General features: G+C 44.5%; 2 protein-coding genes across 2 annotated transcripts; both read right to left on the bottom strand.

Moving 5' to 3' along the window:
* Nucleotides 1–204: 204 nt before the first annotated feature.
* foxd5 (forkhead box D5) lies at nt 205–1,245 on the bottom strand (the record flags this gene model as incomplete). The annotated part of the gene is made up of 1 exon (XM_084468582.1): nt 205–1,245. One exon carries the CDS (start codon nt 1,243–1,245, stop codon nt 205–207), a length of 1,041 nt encoding a protein of 346 aa, XP_084324708.1.
* Nucleotides 1,246–2,733: 1,488 nt separating this feature from the next.
* Nucleotides 2,734–15,009, bottom strand: cbwd (COBW domain containing). The gene is made up of 16 exons (XM_084467568.1): nt 14,874–15,009; nt 14,586–14,724; nt 14,310–14,396; nt 13,520–13,616; nt 13,145–13,236; nt 11,493–11,552; nt 10,831–10,868; nt 9,339–9,385; nt 8,465–8,551; nt 8,279–8,323; nt 7,560–7,616; nt 6,320–6,371; nt 3,913–3,981; nt 3,754–3,819; nt 3,485–3,611; nt 2,734–3,101 (listed from the first exon to the last, which is right to left on the bottom strand). Exons 2-16 carry the CDS (start codon nt 14,683–14,685, stop codon nt 3,028–3,030), a joined length of 1,098 nt encoding a protein of 365 aa, XP_084323694.1. The 5' UTR covers nt 14,686–14,724; nt 14,874–15,009; the 3' UTR covers nt 2,734–3,027.
* Nucleotides 15,010–15,673: the final 664 nt, after the last annotated feature.

Genomic DNA, 15,673 nt, shown 5'->3' with positions numbered 1-15,673 from the left:
TACATTCAACAATTATGTTGGAATTCCTTTTCACAAATATATTATTACTCATCTTATTTACATGGTTTCAGTCGGACACAACTACAAATGTTAACATAAATAAACATGCAATCACAGCTTTAAGGGTCTTTGTGTCCATCGCACGAGGCCCCAACAAGACATCAATTCACATCAGATCAAGGTTTTTTCTTTGGGCCAAATGCTTCAACACCGAGGATAAGCCATTTTAACATGTTCTGACACACTGCTCAACAAAGACGGACAGAACGGAGTCCTTGAATCCTGGAGGAGCCCCGGGACCAGACAGCCTGCGGGGGGCCCGGTGAAGAGGTGGCCCCCGTAACTCATGGTGACGTGGTTGCGTTGGGAAGGCGCAGACGGTTTGCTCATGATGCTGTCTATGCTGAAGGAACACGTGGACTGCGCGTTCCGCGGGCAGGGCTTCGGTTCCGCGGGTACTGTGCCAAACTGCTGCGCTTTATAGTCTTTGGGTCCTGTGACCTTTCCGTACGCGGTAAGTCCTCCCGGGTACGGGACACCGTGGTAGGGGGACTGGGGCATCCCGATGATGCCTTCCTGAAGGGGGATGCACATGGACGCCGTCGGGGAGCTCATCTGCGCCTGGACGCAGTACGGCTGCCCGTAGGACCGGTACAAGTTGGGGTAAAACAGGAATCCGTCCTTCCCGAACTCGGGGTGGTTCCTCTTGAACCGCTTCCTCCGCCGGAGGAAACTACCGTTGTCGAACATGTCCTCGGAGGCCGGGTCCAGTGACCAGTAGTTCCCCTTGCCGGGGTTCCCGGGCTCCCGCGGGATCTTGATGAAACAGTCGTTGAGTGACAGGTTGTGCCTGATGGAGTTCTGCCACGCAGGGAACTTCTCCTTGTAGTAAGGGAACTTGTTGCTGATGAAGTCGCAGATGCCGCTCAGCGTTAGCTTCTTCTGCGGGTTCTGTAGGATCGCCATGGTGATGAGGGCGATGTAAGAGTAGGGGGGCTTGACCGAGCTGGTCAGAGCCCTCCTGGTCAGAGACGCGTCTGAGGAGGAGAAGCTGTTCTCGCTCTCCCCGGAGGAGTCGGACTCGGAGCACTCGAACTCGGCTGAGGATTCGACTGAGGATCCGGGGTCTGTGGGGTACGGCCGTGAGTGGCCTGTCCGTTGCTCCCCGTCTCCGACGATGTCAATTTCATCTTCTCCCAAAGGCGAAGCAGCATGAGAGGCTTCAAACTCACTGGAGAGCGTCATGGTCAAGTTTGGAGCGGCGGTGCGTAAAACTCCTATGCGTAAAAGCGCACAGAGTAAACGGGTGATTCTACTCCTCTTTTGAAAAGGTTTGTGTGCCGTGCTCAAGGGATTTGGGGACTTTATATAGTGAGAGAGCCGCTACCCTGCAGGCCAGTCCCATTCAAGCCCAGAACCTATCAGAGTGGCCCCTCGTCATGGGGGGGCCACGGCAGCAAAACATGCAGGTGGGGTGTGTTGGGGGAGGGGGGAGTGTTGCTGTAATGAGATTTTACGCTAAGCTTAAATTCACTAAAGATGTAGTGTTACATTTATGCAAATGTTAAAACGGTTTAGCTGCACTTATAATTAAATGGCTAAAACCAAGCACCAGGTTATTTCTTCAAAGTGACCTCAACCTTTTAATGGACAATCACAACATCCCGTCGTCGCAGAACGCATGCACGGCGTAATAATATGTTGCTTGCGCTATTGGAAAAATGACTCCATCTTTTTCCACACCCTGTTAAATATCAAACGAGAAAGAGATTTGCTTTGAACATGAATACATTTCCTGTAAACTGAGTTTATTTAGGAGGAATTTGTGCTTTCCCACCCGGGGGAGGGGGGAGACACCCCCCTAGTTGGCCTACAGTAGCACGGTTGGAGGTGAAATGCGTTGGGAAATGTTAACACCACGCCTAAAACTCGTGATAAAAAACTAAGCGTTTTTCCACTCGGTCCCCCCCGTTGTTCGGTTTAGTTTGCCACCTCTGGATGCCCGCGGGGGGGCGTGGCCGTGAAGATGGCCGTGGTGGCCCCCCCGCAGCCCGGGAGAAAAGGCGGTCTATAGTCGGGCCTAACGAGGCGATCAGCATCAGAATCGAGTAGGAAACGGCCCAGCTGCACGGTGCGCTTACGGCTACAGGGGCTCAGGTCGGCTTTATGGCCCGGGATGAATGACCAGAGCAATCCTCAAAGCAAACCGGTCCAACACGCGGATACGTGTTAAAATCTCCCCATGGAAATCCCACATCTCCATTGCAAATTGCCCAAGTTGAGGGAAAAACGCCACCGCCTCTTTCACGGGCGGAGGAGAGTGTTTTTTTGAATATGTAGTTTACTAATTGTTAGACCGAATCTTTGGAGGAATCAGGAAAAGTATCCGTCCATCTGCAACAACATACTGTATATAGCCTACCAAATAACTAACAATCAGGCCTATGGGAATGACGTTAAGAAACGCACAACTGGGCAAATGCTAAAAAAAACAGCGTCTAGATTCAAATACATTTCGAAGCTATTGGATTGAATGCAAAATTGTATTTCTTGCCCCTCACAGAAGATTTTATCTGTCAACAAATTACATTTGAGTTGGGCCCATTTTAATTAGTACAACTCAATCAGAAAGTAAACATAGGCATACAGTGATTCAAATTATCTTTATTTTAATAATTTAATAACAAGAGTAATAATTTAAGCCAATAATATTCTTTAATTTGAGATACATCTTTCAACTCATTTAAACACACTATGCTTTTGTAATCTTATACACAGGCCATGAATATATGCAAATATTGCATATTAGAAGGTTGTCTGAGGATGCCTTTGGTCTTAACCAGTGTGATCATATTTGAGAATTGTGACTACACACCATCAACATCGAGTCCATGGAAAATTCCTTTACATGATCGCAAAGCAACACATAAAAATACTTGAAATCTATCAAAACAATCAATGGTCAATATGGGCAGTCCAACACAAACTAGTCCAACACAAACTAGTCTAACACAAACTAGAAGCCTCTCATGCTCCCCTCTCCTGGGCCACCACTGTGGAGGTGAACTGCTCTTGTAAAATGTCTTTGTCCAGGTTTCTCCCTGCGGGGGGGGGGGGGGGGGAAGAGAATCACACGTTACGAGAGATTCTCATTTGCACACACAAAACACGTAAGCACCAAGCAAACCAACATGGTGACCGCACGGACCCTACGAGAACCAGGTTTAGCTTTGCAAACCAAAGAGAACATCCAATATGGAGGGGGAACTCGGTACTGCTTCCAGATCAACTTCCCTTTTGTTTACTTATTTGATCACTCGTCATTTAATTTGATAGCAGTTTCTTGCTTTTAAAACCATGTGTTATTACACGTTTATATTCATTTATTTTATTAATTGACATGCCAGATAAAAATATGTATTTTTTTACTTATAGTGTGTGTGTGTGCGTGTGCATGTGTGTGTGCGTGTGCATGTGTACGTACCTATAAAGACCAGCCTGTTGATCCTGGGGTCCTCCCCCCAGAGCTGGGGCAGGTCATTCAGCTCGTACAGCTCATGGACCCCCTGCAGCATCACCTGGTGGGCTTTACCTGCCAAGGACACGATGCCCTGAACACACACACACACACACACACACACACACACACACACACACACACACACACACACACACACACACACACACGTCAAGACAATGCATGGGAAAAAACAATTATTGGAGATCATAAAGTCCTTGTTCTCTGTGAAGGACCTTCAAGCGGATGACTGTCATAGGAAGGCCCTCTTTGTTGTGGAACATCTTTTCCCACAGGAGGTTCTGAGGAGGGGGGGATACAACATTAGCATTAGTTAGACACTTATGCAGGTATGAAATGCTATGTTTTGAAGTCGGACCAGTTGGCATTCATACCTGGACAAAGATGTTTAATACGTCTTCAGAAAGGTTTCCAGCCACTTCAAATGTCACCGTCAGTATACTCTGTTTTGTAAAGCACAAAAGACAACTGTGAAAGGGCAAACCACAAGAACTTAAGTTATGCTTTGAGTTAAATGGTTTGATGTTATGGTTTGAGTTTAATTACGAAACTTGACAAAAGTTTTGCTTAAAGTCGGTTTTGTAGTAGGCCTAGTATAAAATGCATTGAGTCAAATAGCTGGTTTCATGTCGTTTTTTAAGTGAATGTTGTTTAAACACCAATTCATTGATCTGCACACAAGACAGACTTTAAAGGAATTTGTATATTTTAAATGTGAATTTGAACTGTAGTATATTTACAAACTTTATTTTTTGTAGTATCCTGCAGTGATAACCACCCGAAATATAAATAAGACACAACTCCTGGCACATGGTAAACGAAACCTGAAAAGTCATTAGATGTTAAGTTACGAGCAAGCGATTTTACGCGCCAATTGACAACTTTGTTGATGAGTGCGTCAAAACCCACGGGGCCACTCAGCACCTGAGACCCACCGATATGACACCCCTCCTTCACCGGCTCGCCTCGCTACCCCTCCTCACGTTCCCCCCCCCCCCCTCTTCTCCACTTCCTTTACAGCACTGAAAAAGGGGGCACTTTGCAGATATTTAGGGTTTTGTGTCAAAGTGTTAAGATTACACACTTCCTTTTCATTTGGTATAACAACAGAAAAGCAGCATTCTCATTAACATGAAAAGAGCAACGCAGGGAAGAGAAGGAGGTGGGGGCGGGGCTGGCGGGGGGGGCGGCTGGAAGGAGAGCCCGAGATGCATGCGGGAAAAGGGGAACTGGAGGAAAACAGACAACAATGCCATTTATTTACTCACGCACCACACGCAAACAAGCCCCCCCCCTGCCGCGCCATCCCAGTCCCTGCTCCCTAGCCTTTGATTCGCAGGCACGGGGTATAAAGCCATATCCCACGCCATAATATGTTAAATGGGGGGGGGGGGGGAGTTTTGAATGAGAACTTGAGGTGTGATGAAACCCATTAAAGTGGACCCACTAAAGGGCGTTCGTCTCCAGGGGAGAAGCCTAGAACCAGCTTCCTAAAGGTAATTATGCACTGGTGTATGTATAGGTGCATATTGCATATTCATGAATTCAGATGCAAGCAATTGCCAAGCATTCTCGTGCTCGCTTTAAAAGGTTACAGTTGATGGTCACTTGAGTTTCTGTATGTGGAATCTAAAATATCCCTAAACCCTGAATACCCACATGGTAAGATTTTAGCGTGTTTAAGCGTGGTCAGCCGGTAAGCTAGAGGGAGTAAGATTCCTCCTCTGAGACTACCGCCTGGAGAAAGAAAGCTCATCTGTCTAGCAAAAGGGTGATTACTTTACTCTGTAAACCTACTCTTTATGTCAAACATATATGTTTACAGTTGCCCTTAACACTTCATGGTCGTGAGTGGACAACACAGAAATCAACAGAAATGGAGTGTGTGCGTGTGTTGTGTGTGCGTGTGTGTGTGTGTGTGTGTGTGTGGCAGTGACACACATAAAGGCAAAGGCAATTGAGGCCAAATTTTTACCATGTGTCAGGACAGAGACCGACTGACACCAGTGCTTTACTCACTGACCATAATGAATCAGTCACAGGATAGAGCGAGAGACAGAGAGAGAGAGCGAGCGAGAGACAGAGAGAGAGAGCGAGAGACTGTGAGCGACAGACCGACAGACAGAAACAGAGAGACAGACACTTGCAGTCTTTACAGTATATGACTCAGGGTAAGCCTCTTTCCCAGCACTACAACACTTCAAAAGCCTTGGGCAAATCCCCAACACAAAAAACAGAAGGAGTTTTCACCCTAGTGTGATGGCCTGGGGTAACAACGATGAGCACGCATGCCTTTAGCCCCAGGCACATGCACTATGCCACATGACAGCTAGGGGGCTCACACTTCAATCTCTCACACACACACACACACACACACACACACACACACACACACACACACACACACACACACACACACACACACACACACACACACACACACACACACACACACACACACACACACACTTCATCTGTGATAATATGCATGTCTCATTGTTTGTATTTGTTTTATTATTTTACCTTCTTATTCATTGATGGTTTATTTTATTCACAATAGGTCGTATTTCTGTACCTCCCCAAGTCCTCCTATTTCCTTTTCACTGCTTTGAATTGTTTTTTACTGTAAAAGTCTTTAAAAGCTTCTATAGAAATACCTACCTATCATATGAAATATCATTATTATTATTATTATGATGATATACATAAGAAGCAATACTCAAATAATAACACATAAAGCAAAGCGGTCCCTTTAACTCCCAGAGCCGATGAAGACGTTACCTTGTCCAGATGAGGCTTTGAGGACTTCATCAACCGCAGCTTCTCTGCTAAACTGCATGAAGAAGGGAGACAACATTGCTCATACTTTTGCCAAATTTTATATCAAGGTTATTCAAGTAGAAGTAAATATTATGATCATATAAATAAATATTATTTAAAAAGTATGTATATATATATATATATACAGTATATACATCTATTAACATTCTTTTAGATGTTCATATAAACTCTAAAATAAAAGTAATAAAAGTGTATTTGGAGCAGTGATTCTCCACACTTAACCAATTATTTGTGTATACCTTTTGTGTCCACCTCAGATTTACGCTCTACTTTGTGCAAATGAAGTCAAAAGAAAGACTTGCAAGTACGTTTTTCACCACTTTGTTCAAAAATTAATGAGATAATCATCATTCAGCGACCCCCGACGGCACCCCTTCCAAAGTGCCTTAAACAACCCCCCCCCCCCCCCTCTGTGTCCTTTCTGCCCTGACCTCACAAGGAGGCTAAAATGTGTGTCCAGCAGTTTGAGTCCCGTGTGTTGTTGGTGCCACACAGGCAGGCCTGGCGGGGGGCCGCATCAAACAGCCAGCGTGGGCTCAATGGGAGGAAGAGGTGGGTGGGGGGGGGGGGGGGGGGGACTCTGAAAAGGCAGGACTAAAAGGGGCTATCTGTTGGAACAAGGGGGCCGTCTCCTCGGGAGCCTCGCGGACACACACAGACCTAATCCTCCGCAGCTGGTCCCGTGGGGGTGGGTGGTGGGGGGGGGGGGGGGGGGGGGGGCGGGGCCGGGGGGGGGCAAAGGCCTGTTGTAAGAGAGCCTTAACACCTCGGCCCTCTTTTCTCCCCATGCAGATGGATGGATGAACCCCCCCCCCCGCGCACCCCCCCACCCCCATTCACCGCACACTGTTTCTACAGGGGTCTCAATATGGCCACCCTCTCCCCTACACAGCGCCCTCCCACGGAGCGATAGAGGCCGGCTCTAAAGGGAGAGTCTGTTAATTAGAAGGGAAACATGGGCCAACAATACTAAGACTGTTGATGGGCGCTGCGCGCTGCACGGAGGTTCCCGTCAGAATGCGCCGTCACCCCACAGGGCCGCCACCGGGGTCCCCCCCCCCCCCCATCCCCCCCCCCCCCCATCCCCCCCTCCCCCCCCTTTGAGGGACTTAGAGCGCGCAAAAGTTAATAATCCTCCTCCGCATATTGACGGAGAAGAAGGAGGCTTTCAGGGACTCACTTTGCGCTGTCTTTACTGTCAAAGGAATGCAGATCCAGGACTTCAGAGAGGTCCACCCTGCGGAGGCGGAAGAAGAAGAAGAAGGAGAAGGAGATGTACCATTGAAATCGTCCCCCGATTGAGCTCGGTTAAGCACGTCTACAATAGTGAGGCGGCAGTCACTCACTCCCCCCCCAAAACACTCGTACACAAAACGGGAGATAACACAGACAAAACAAAACCACGGACAACTGAAAGACAACTTTTCACCCAACCCCCCCCCCCCCTTCCCCCCCAAAAAACTAAATACCGTAGGCCCCCCCCCGGCTGACGAAGAGCCACCAGTGGGTGGCTGAAACTGAAGACTCATGTGAACGTTTTGTAGCGGTTGACCCCGCTCGGCCCGGCGTCTTTCATCCGCCCGCCCCCCCCACGAGGCGGGCTCCGTGAGGGGGTCCGAGCCGCAACACACCCTGGCTTTGAAACCCGCAGTTGGCCCGCACGGCGCGCACTACCTGGGTCCGCTAGGCAGTCGCAGTGTGTTCAAATCGGGAGACGCACAACAACACACACACATGCATGAACACACACACACACACATGCACGCAAACACACACACACATGGACGGTAGGGTAAGGGGGGGGGTTGGGGTTGGCTGGACATGTGTGGGAATGTGTCTCGTATGGAATCACACCGATCCGCTCCTAGTTCTTTGGACCGTTAAAGAACAGAATTTCACCTTGATTTCTGAGTCTCCAGAATCTTGACGAGACCATTGATCGACCTGGAAGAGACAAACACAAACACAAACAAAATGGGTTATTTTTGTACAACAGATGCTAAACGCAACCACGACGATTTCACAATCAATTGTACTTATGTGAAGACCCTCTGCTACACTAGAGTAGACCGAGGCTGGGCTGACCTGACGGTGTCCCTGAGCTCCTGCAGGGCCTCCTCCTCCACCAGGTCGGTCTTGTTGACGATGGCCAGGTCTGCCAGGGCAATCTGCCTGTTGAGGAAGAAGCCACAGGTACAACCGTTATTGCCTGACCGGTCCGGTCAACTATGAAGGATTTCCATGGACCGTCCATGGTCCAACAATATATAACCAGTGCCCTGATGCAATGAGATGCTTAGTGTTTCAATGCTAGAGCGCACTACATTAACATAATTATAAAAATACAAGAATAAAATAATGTACGCTGATTTAGTGTGTGAGAGATCGTCAACATGAATGTAAATGTTGAAAACATATGAACACAGTGCTGAGGATGGGGTTCGCAATCTCCTCCTTGTTTATGAGAAAGAATGGTATAGAGTATATACTGTATGTGTGATTTAAAATAAATCTGAATCAGTATCATTATCATTATCCAATGTTGATTGATCATCGGTTCAAGTAGAAAATATTAAAACCATAATTGATTCACAATCATTTTTCATAAGGTCACTGAGAGCAAAGGTCAACAGTTTGTACCCTCAAAACTGTGTGTGTGTGTGTGTGTGTGTGTGTGTGTGTGTGTGTGTGTGTGTGTGTGTGTGTGTGTGTGTGTGTGTGTGTGTGTGTGTGTGTGTGTGTGTGTGTGTGCGTGTGACCACCGTTTGGGTAAGGAGGTGACAAGACCAACAAAAGCACAAAGTTCAAGGGGTCAAGCCACTGTTGCTGCCGTCTATTTGTTCAACAACAACGACGGAAACAACACTAAACAGATGCTGGTATGAAGACGGACAAGTGAAGGGTTAATGAGAAATACAGACAGACCAATGCCCAAACACAATGAGTTACAATTGCATACCTGGCTGCTTCGTTAACCAGGCCTCCGGGTTTCTCCTCCAATAGATGCTTCATACAGAACAGTCAGAAACATTACGTTAGATTAAAATCCAGAATGAGTTCTATATGGCATTGCTAACAAAACAAAACAGGTTGAGTTTTTATAAACACACACACACCACCACAAAAAAGGTATGATATAAAAAGTGATAAATGGTGAAAAAGCTGACAAATAACAATCTGGCAAATAACAACAACAAAAAAACTAAATGTATGCAATAACCTCTTATTTTTCTGATTTGTTTCCCTGTGACGGGCTCTGGGGAGAGGCGGGGCCTCACTGGCGCTAAGAAGAGTGCAAATGTAATAACAGCCAGGGCAGGAGAGGACGACCCCGTCAGCTGAGCCCTGGACATCAAGCCATCAGCCCCCTGTCACCTCACAAAGCCCCCCCGTCTCACGGCAACCCACAATGAATGATGGGTAGCCAATCAAATAAGATGAAGGATTCAATTGGACAGTTTGGCTGAATTGCCCCCCCCCCCCCCCCCCCCCCCCGTTCTCTTCTCCCTGTTCTACGGCCGCAGCCTAGAGTCTTACCCGATGAGGCTCGCATCGCCATCCGGCCACAGAGAGTTGCATAATGAGGTAATAACTAAACATGCGCAGGTTTAATCTCACCTCCCGTCAGTCATTGGCTAAAAAGCAAACCAGTCTTTCAAAACATACGGTTGACAAGGCAACAAAAGCCACGTTGAATTTTCCATGTGGGGAAAAAACATGAGATGTAACCAGAACAACAAAAGCTGATGCTAGAGCCGATGCTTCAAATTTAGTACCACAAAACCAGTGAACAAAACATGTCACCTCGTAGTTATGTGTTACTCACTAACCTCCAACCTCATAATAACCCTCACCTACTCAATCCGTGGCATGTGTGGACATTTACCATGAAAACGATCATAAACTCTTAACCCCTGACTACTTTCTTTGGTTGGTCTTCACTGCTACCAGGTATGGGTGCCTTAAGGCCGTTAGGGAGTTGGGTATTCCACTGGACAGCTGAGGGGCAAAGGTGGCGAGTGACCCTGACAGCCCTATTACAATGCTCACAAGTCTCTGGCATCTATTGCTCCTTCACTTTAAATCATCCTGCCGTCTCTTTCTCTGTCTTTGACATTGCCTTCATGCTGTCTCCTCTTCCTGCCTGTGTCCAGGACACAGCAAAAGGGACACATGCATGACAGCCTCAGATTGAAAAGGAGAGTCTAACTGTCACACACCATGTTCCTCTTTTATAATTCGGTGACAGCGGGACGGTGTGTGTGTGTGTGTGTGTGTGTGTGTGTGTGTGTGTGTGTGTGTGTGTGTGTGTGTGTGTGTCAATTTAGGGAGTAGTTCAAAACTATCAGAGAACTTGAAAAATATTTAAAACATCAATAACAATTTTCTAAGACCGTGTTTTCTATCAAAACCAAATATATGTATACAATAATCAATAAATAAACACACACCTGCAGTCCATACTTTGCATCAATGACGGTGACGATGCCTGAAAATATAAAAAATGTATTATGGTTCATGTTAACGTTACAGGGTTCAACAGGGCAGTTCGGCTTTATTTTATGATTCTCCACAGCCTTTTGGTGTCCAGCTAAGTCTGTTTGTCCAAGACACTTTCTCTGGGTCTACTCCAGAATCCACTTTTGGTCTGCAAGTCTGTCACAACATGCCGAACAGCTGAGTATTCAAGTGGAAGAAAGAAAATAAACCATTTTGTGAATTCTTACTGTGGAGGAACACCCAGAATTTAATTTGTAAACAAGGGGGCTCCATTTTTGTATGTTTTCTATTGTGGTTTGGAGACCAGGCCTTAACGTTGCTGGAATTTAACTTAATAAATTCAACCATAACAGAACAATGGTCAACCTAAAACAGAGGCAACCAAGAACCAAACATTTAAATGAACCACATGGACAGTTATTTTGTATTGTTTACCAACGGACTGAACTGAATTATCTTCACCAATGCATCACTAAGTGGAAAATGTGACGCAGGCACAAACTAAAAAGGAAACAAATCACATCCAAAAATGAACAAGTATACAAAAACACAAAGAGCAACAAAAGTGCTTCATCAACAAAAAGATGGCACATTGTGGTTTCGTATTTCCTACCATCCAAATAGACATCACTGCCCAAGTCAGCATCTACCCAGAACATGGCCGCCACAGCCCCTGCAGAGGAGATTAACATAATAAATAGAGAACATCTGCAATCATTCAGCTCTAGGTATACAGCACATACAACATGGGCATACAGGGGCCAGGAGAAGGAAACAAGCAGGAAAAAATGGCTCTATAAAATCGTTCCCTAATATGACGATACATACAAAAATAAGCTCATTATGATTTCATTAATAACAAAAAAAAAAAGAAGATAAAAATAGTATTAAAGTAAACTACAGAAAAGTATTTGTATTACACTCCTCAGTCCTATGTTTGTGTACGCATGTAGTTTAGTCGCGCTTCTTGGACCAGATAAAACCAATATCCATTGTTAAATGGTTTATCTCCCGGCGGTACATTCCGTTGCCTTTCCATTTGTGCTATTGAAGTGGTTATGGGGTGAGGCCATGTCTCCGTGTAAGCCTCATCCTGGTCACAAAATGCACTTTGTGTCAAAGTGTCAAGCTGGGAATAAGAAAGCATTGTAAATATTTGATAGGTGCGGAATGAGAAACACAGTTTCACCCTAACGGAGCGGCTATCCCGCCCGGACCATCCACATGCCCCTCCAACACCTCACCCCTTGCTGGGAGACCTCTGACTGACAGCACTGTCTAGGCCAATGACAGCTCTGTCATAGTCAATAACGAGAATGGCTCAGCCAATGACAGCCCATCGGGCATGCAGGTAGCGTTAACGTTGGCAGGTCGTGTTAGGGCGGGCTCTGTCCAGCTAAGTGGAGTGTGACTGGCCGTGTCCGTTTTCGTTTGACACCTGTCATTCGGCAACACCCCAGTCATCACAGATTGCCCGCCACCCACCATAATGTAATTCTTCTTGTTTCCTCATTCAACCCTTGAGAGCGCCATGGTTTGATTTTCAGAAGGCCCCGGTGGAAATGGGTTTGTTGGATAGCAATACAGAAGCCGCTGCAGAGTTTTCCCACGTGCATCACTCCAAAGAGAAAAAGTCACAATACAATATTCTGTTTGACCAAAGGGAAACATTATCTATGAAGGATCTTTAGGAAAGCAATGGTAGTAAATTATTTTCGACTAACAACATATTAGCAATACCCTTTAATATAGATTGCACCTGTTCAGTGTATGTCTGTGATGTAGAAATGTATATACACAGAGTGAAAATTAAATAGAAGGTACATATTTTGTGTGTCATATTAGTTTTAATACCATTTCAACTGAAACTATACATTTAAACAACTACAACTTACTACTTAATATACATTTATCAAAGTATAACTAACTGGCTTTATCTTCTTTTTAAAGTATTATTCTGATTAATTAATTGTACGTATTTTAGTCTTAATATGCAGCTGAGACACCTGATCCCCAATAAGTTCCTAGGACCCGGTTGTGGATCAATAGGTACCTTAAGTCAAGTAATTTATATTTGTGTAGCCCTTAATCACAGTGAGTATTGAGGCCATATTTTAGGAGACTACCCTAACCCTAGACCTCCAAAGAGCAAGGAAAACCTCCCTTAATTATCTAGGAAGAGACCTTGAGTGGGGGATCTCTCATTAAACCTGACTTACAATAACTATACTGTTGTATAATAAATCAAGTTTACTATGGAGTTACCTGGGTCTGCGAGTCCTGTGGTTTCCAACAGGATGTAGTCAAATTTCCCCTTCTTCTCCATCAGATTCTCTATTGCTTTCAAGCCATTGTCTCTAAAGAGTGAGCAGAATTTATATATTATATTATATTATTATATAATATTATAATTATAATGTTACAGAAGTGATTTAATAAGTATTTTGGGTCATTTCAAAAAGCCTTTCCTGTAGGACTTACACATATTAACCAAAGTAATAGTACCAAGTTCTATGACGTAAAATACGTATCATATATTTTGGAAGCTCAAAACGAATAACCAATAAATATGTGTTAAGACTGAGGAGCCCCTGTAGTCAATTCTAAATACTGTCAATGGGCCGAAATGGATCAACACACTTCACAGAGCAGCAGAGGCAGCCGTTTCGAAGCTCCAGCCATTCTTCATAGAGCTCTCCGGCCTGGCTCACCGCTAGAGACTTCTCCAAGGCACTCCCTATCAGACACAACACCAGGAAAGACAATGACGGATCGTCTGAATACAGAATACAATGCTCTTGTTTCAATAATGGCATAGTGCAGCAGACTTACAAGTGTGAATTGTAAGATTCCAGAGAGACAAAAAGAAACAACACTCAAAGATAAGGTAACCCCTGCTCAGGATATCCTGAGGGATTTGTCCGTCTTTTGCCATCAAAGAAGGGGTGATAGCAAATTTCCCAATAATATTTGCAGAATAAAGAAAAAGGCTTCAGAATTGTGTAAAAATCAACAATGTTGGTCTCACACAATGCTACTTTAGAGCTTGCCGTCAATACTTAAATCCCTTATCTTGTTAAAAAAGGAAAAGGAAATCGTTTTCTGAAAAGATCCGACATGGCATTGCATCTTGTGAAATGGTTCCTTATGACCATTGAAATGAAAAAAGCAAAAATGTTGAATGTCATATGACACACATCTCTGAACAACAAACCCCAATGAATTTGTGATGTTTGCTGCACTCTAGTGGTATACAAATTAGTAGCATGTTTTAGTTGCAAATCTACTAGCAACGTACACTAAAGAAAAAAACAATGGTGATCTTTTAATAATACTGGAGATAATTATTTCTGACAGTACAAAATGTGGTAAATTATCATTTCAGTTAGCATAACAGCGACAGATTGTCCTTCCATGGTACTTTGCTTACCCTCTCCAAATTCGTTTAGTATAACAGCAATCCGCTTGTTGTGCTGTTCGGACAATATGAAATTCAAGAGTGTGGTCTTCCCAGCACCTAGAGAAATTAAATAGTTGAATTGTTGAGAATAACAATAACCATTGTAGAAATAACATAGAACTACACATGCACGCTTCTGATTTATTATGAATAACCACATGTATTGGACTAGTTGTATAGATGCCTGTTAAAAATAAATAACAAATACATCTTAGACAACACAGCAGTAATGTTGTCTTATTGTACCCAGGTATCCAGTGATGATGGTGACAGGTATTTGTTTATCAGTTTCTATAGGCACCAACTCAGGGCAATCATCGTCGTCTTGCTGCACCGGCTCATCCATTGCAGCGCTGACACTCTCTTCAGAAGGGGCCGGGAAATGCTGTCGATACAAAACGTAAACACCGGTACTAATCCTGAAAGGACTGAGGATTAGACCGCTAGCGAGATACACATGTCAATTATCAACGTGTAATTCTGACACATGGTTTTTGTTTACTTCCTGCGAACACGTAAAAGGGTGACACTTACCACAATTCTACCTTTCTTTTAACTCCTTATATCACAACTCCAATACTTGATTTCATAAGAAATTGAAAACGAAAACGGTACAGCACGGATAATTCCAGGGATCATACAGCCATGGGACAGAATGTGTAGCGTTATGTGCAACATGATCAAACTACCGACTCCATTGGAAAGACACATTGGTTCCACAGGATGACCCTGGGACTCACAATTGTCCCAGGGTCACAATTGAGCGACAAAGTCTGACTAAATTCAGATTGTGGTCAGCCTATGATGTTGGAAATGTAAATGAAAAAAGGGAATAATTTTTTTTACATGAACATCCATCTACAATATTGCCAACTGTACGGAGTCGACCTGTAGTGGAGTGCAATGCACCATAGTGAACGGCAGAGGGCGAGAGAAAACAGTTCAGTGTGTGCTGCCCATGGAAGTATGAGCTGTATAATAAGAAATGTAGAAAGTCCGGTGGTTAGGGTTACCCTTAACACACACTAGATTTAGGGTAACCCTTACCAAACTTTTTCTTACATATAACTCTTTAAACCAACACAAAGCAGACCAAACGTATTCGCAATAGTGATGTGTAATAAAGTATGGATATAATGTTGTAAAAAATATGTGGATGAATATCGTGTAATTATATAGTTTGCATATTTTTATATCGTATTCATTTAGTAAAATGTATTACTGTTAATTACTATTAAGTTTTACTTGATACAGGCGGTTGGTTGCATTAAGCTTACCACACAAGACATGATGAAAAAGTCACAGATCCCATAGATTTATATAGGATTTTTTTT

Source organism: Micromesistius poutassou, assembly GCF_964030765.1.
Source record: "Micromesistius poutassou genome assembly, chromosome: 5".
NCBI lineage: Eukaryota > Metazoa > Chordata > Actinopteri > Gadiformes > Gadidae > Micromesistius > Micromesistius poutassou.
This window is presented reverse-complemented; position numbering and strand designations above follow the sequence as displayed.

What these genes read in the sequence shown, in the direction of transcription:
- cbwd (XM_084467568.1), bottom strand. Translation starts at nt 14,685, where the DNA reads ATGGATGAGCCGGTGCAGCAAGACGACGATGATTGCCCTGAGTTGGTG. An exon ending in CAAAGCCTCATCTGGACAAG is followed by an intron (nt 3,982 to 6,319) that starts GTAACGTCTTCA and finishes TTTACAAAACAG; the next exon opens with AGTATACTGACGGTGACATT. An exon ending in TATTAAACATCTTTGTCCAG is followed by an intron (nt 3,820 to 3,912) that starts GTATGAATGCCA and finishes CCCCCTCCTCAG; the next exon opens with AACCTCCTGTGGGAAAAGAT.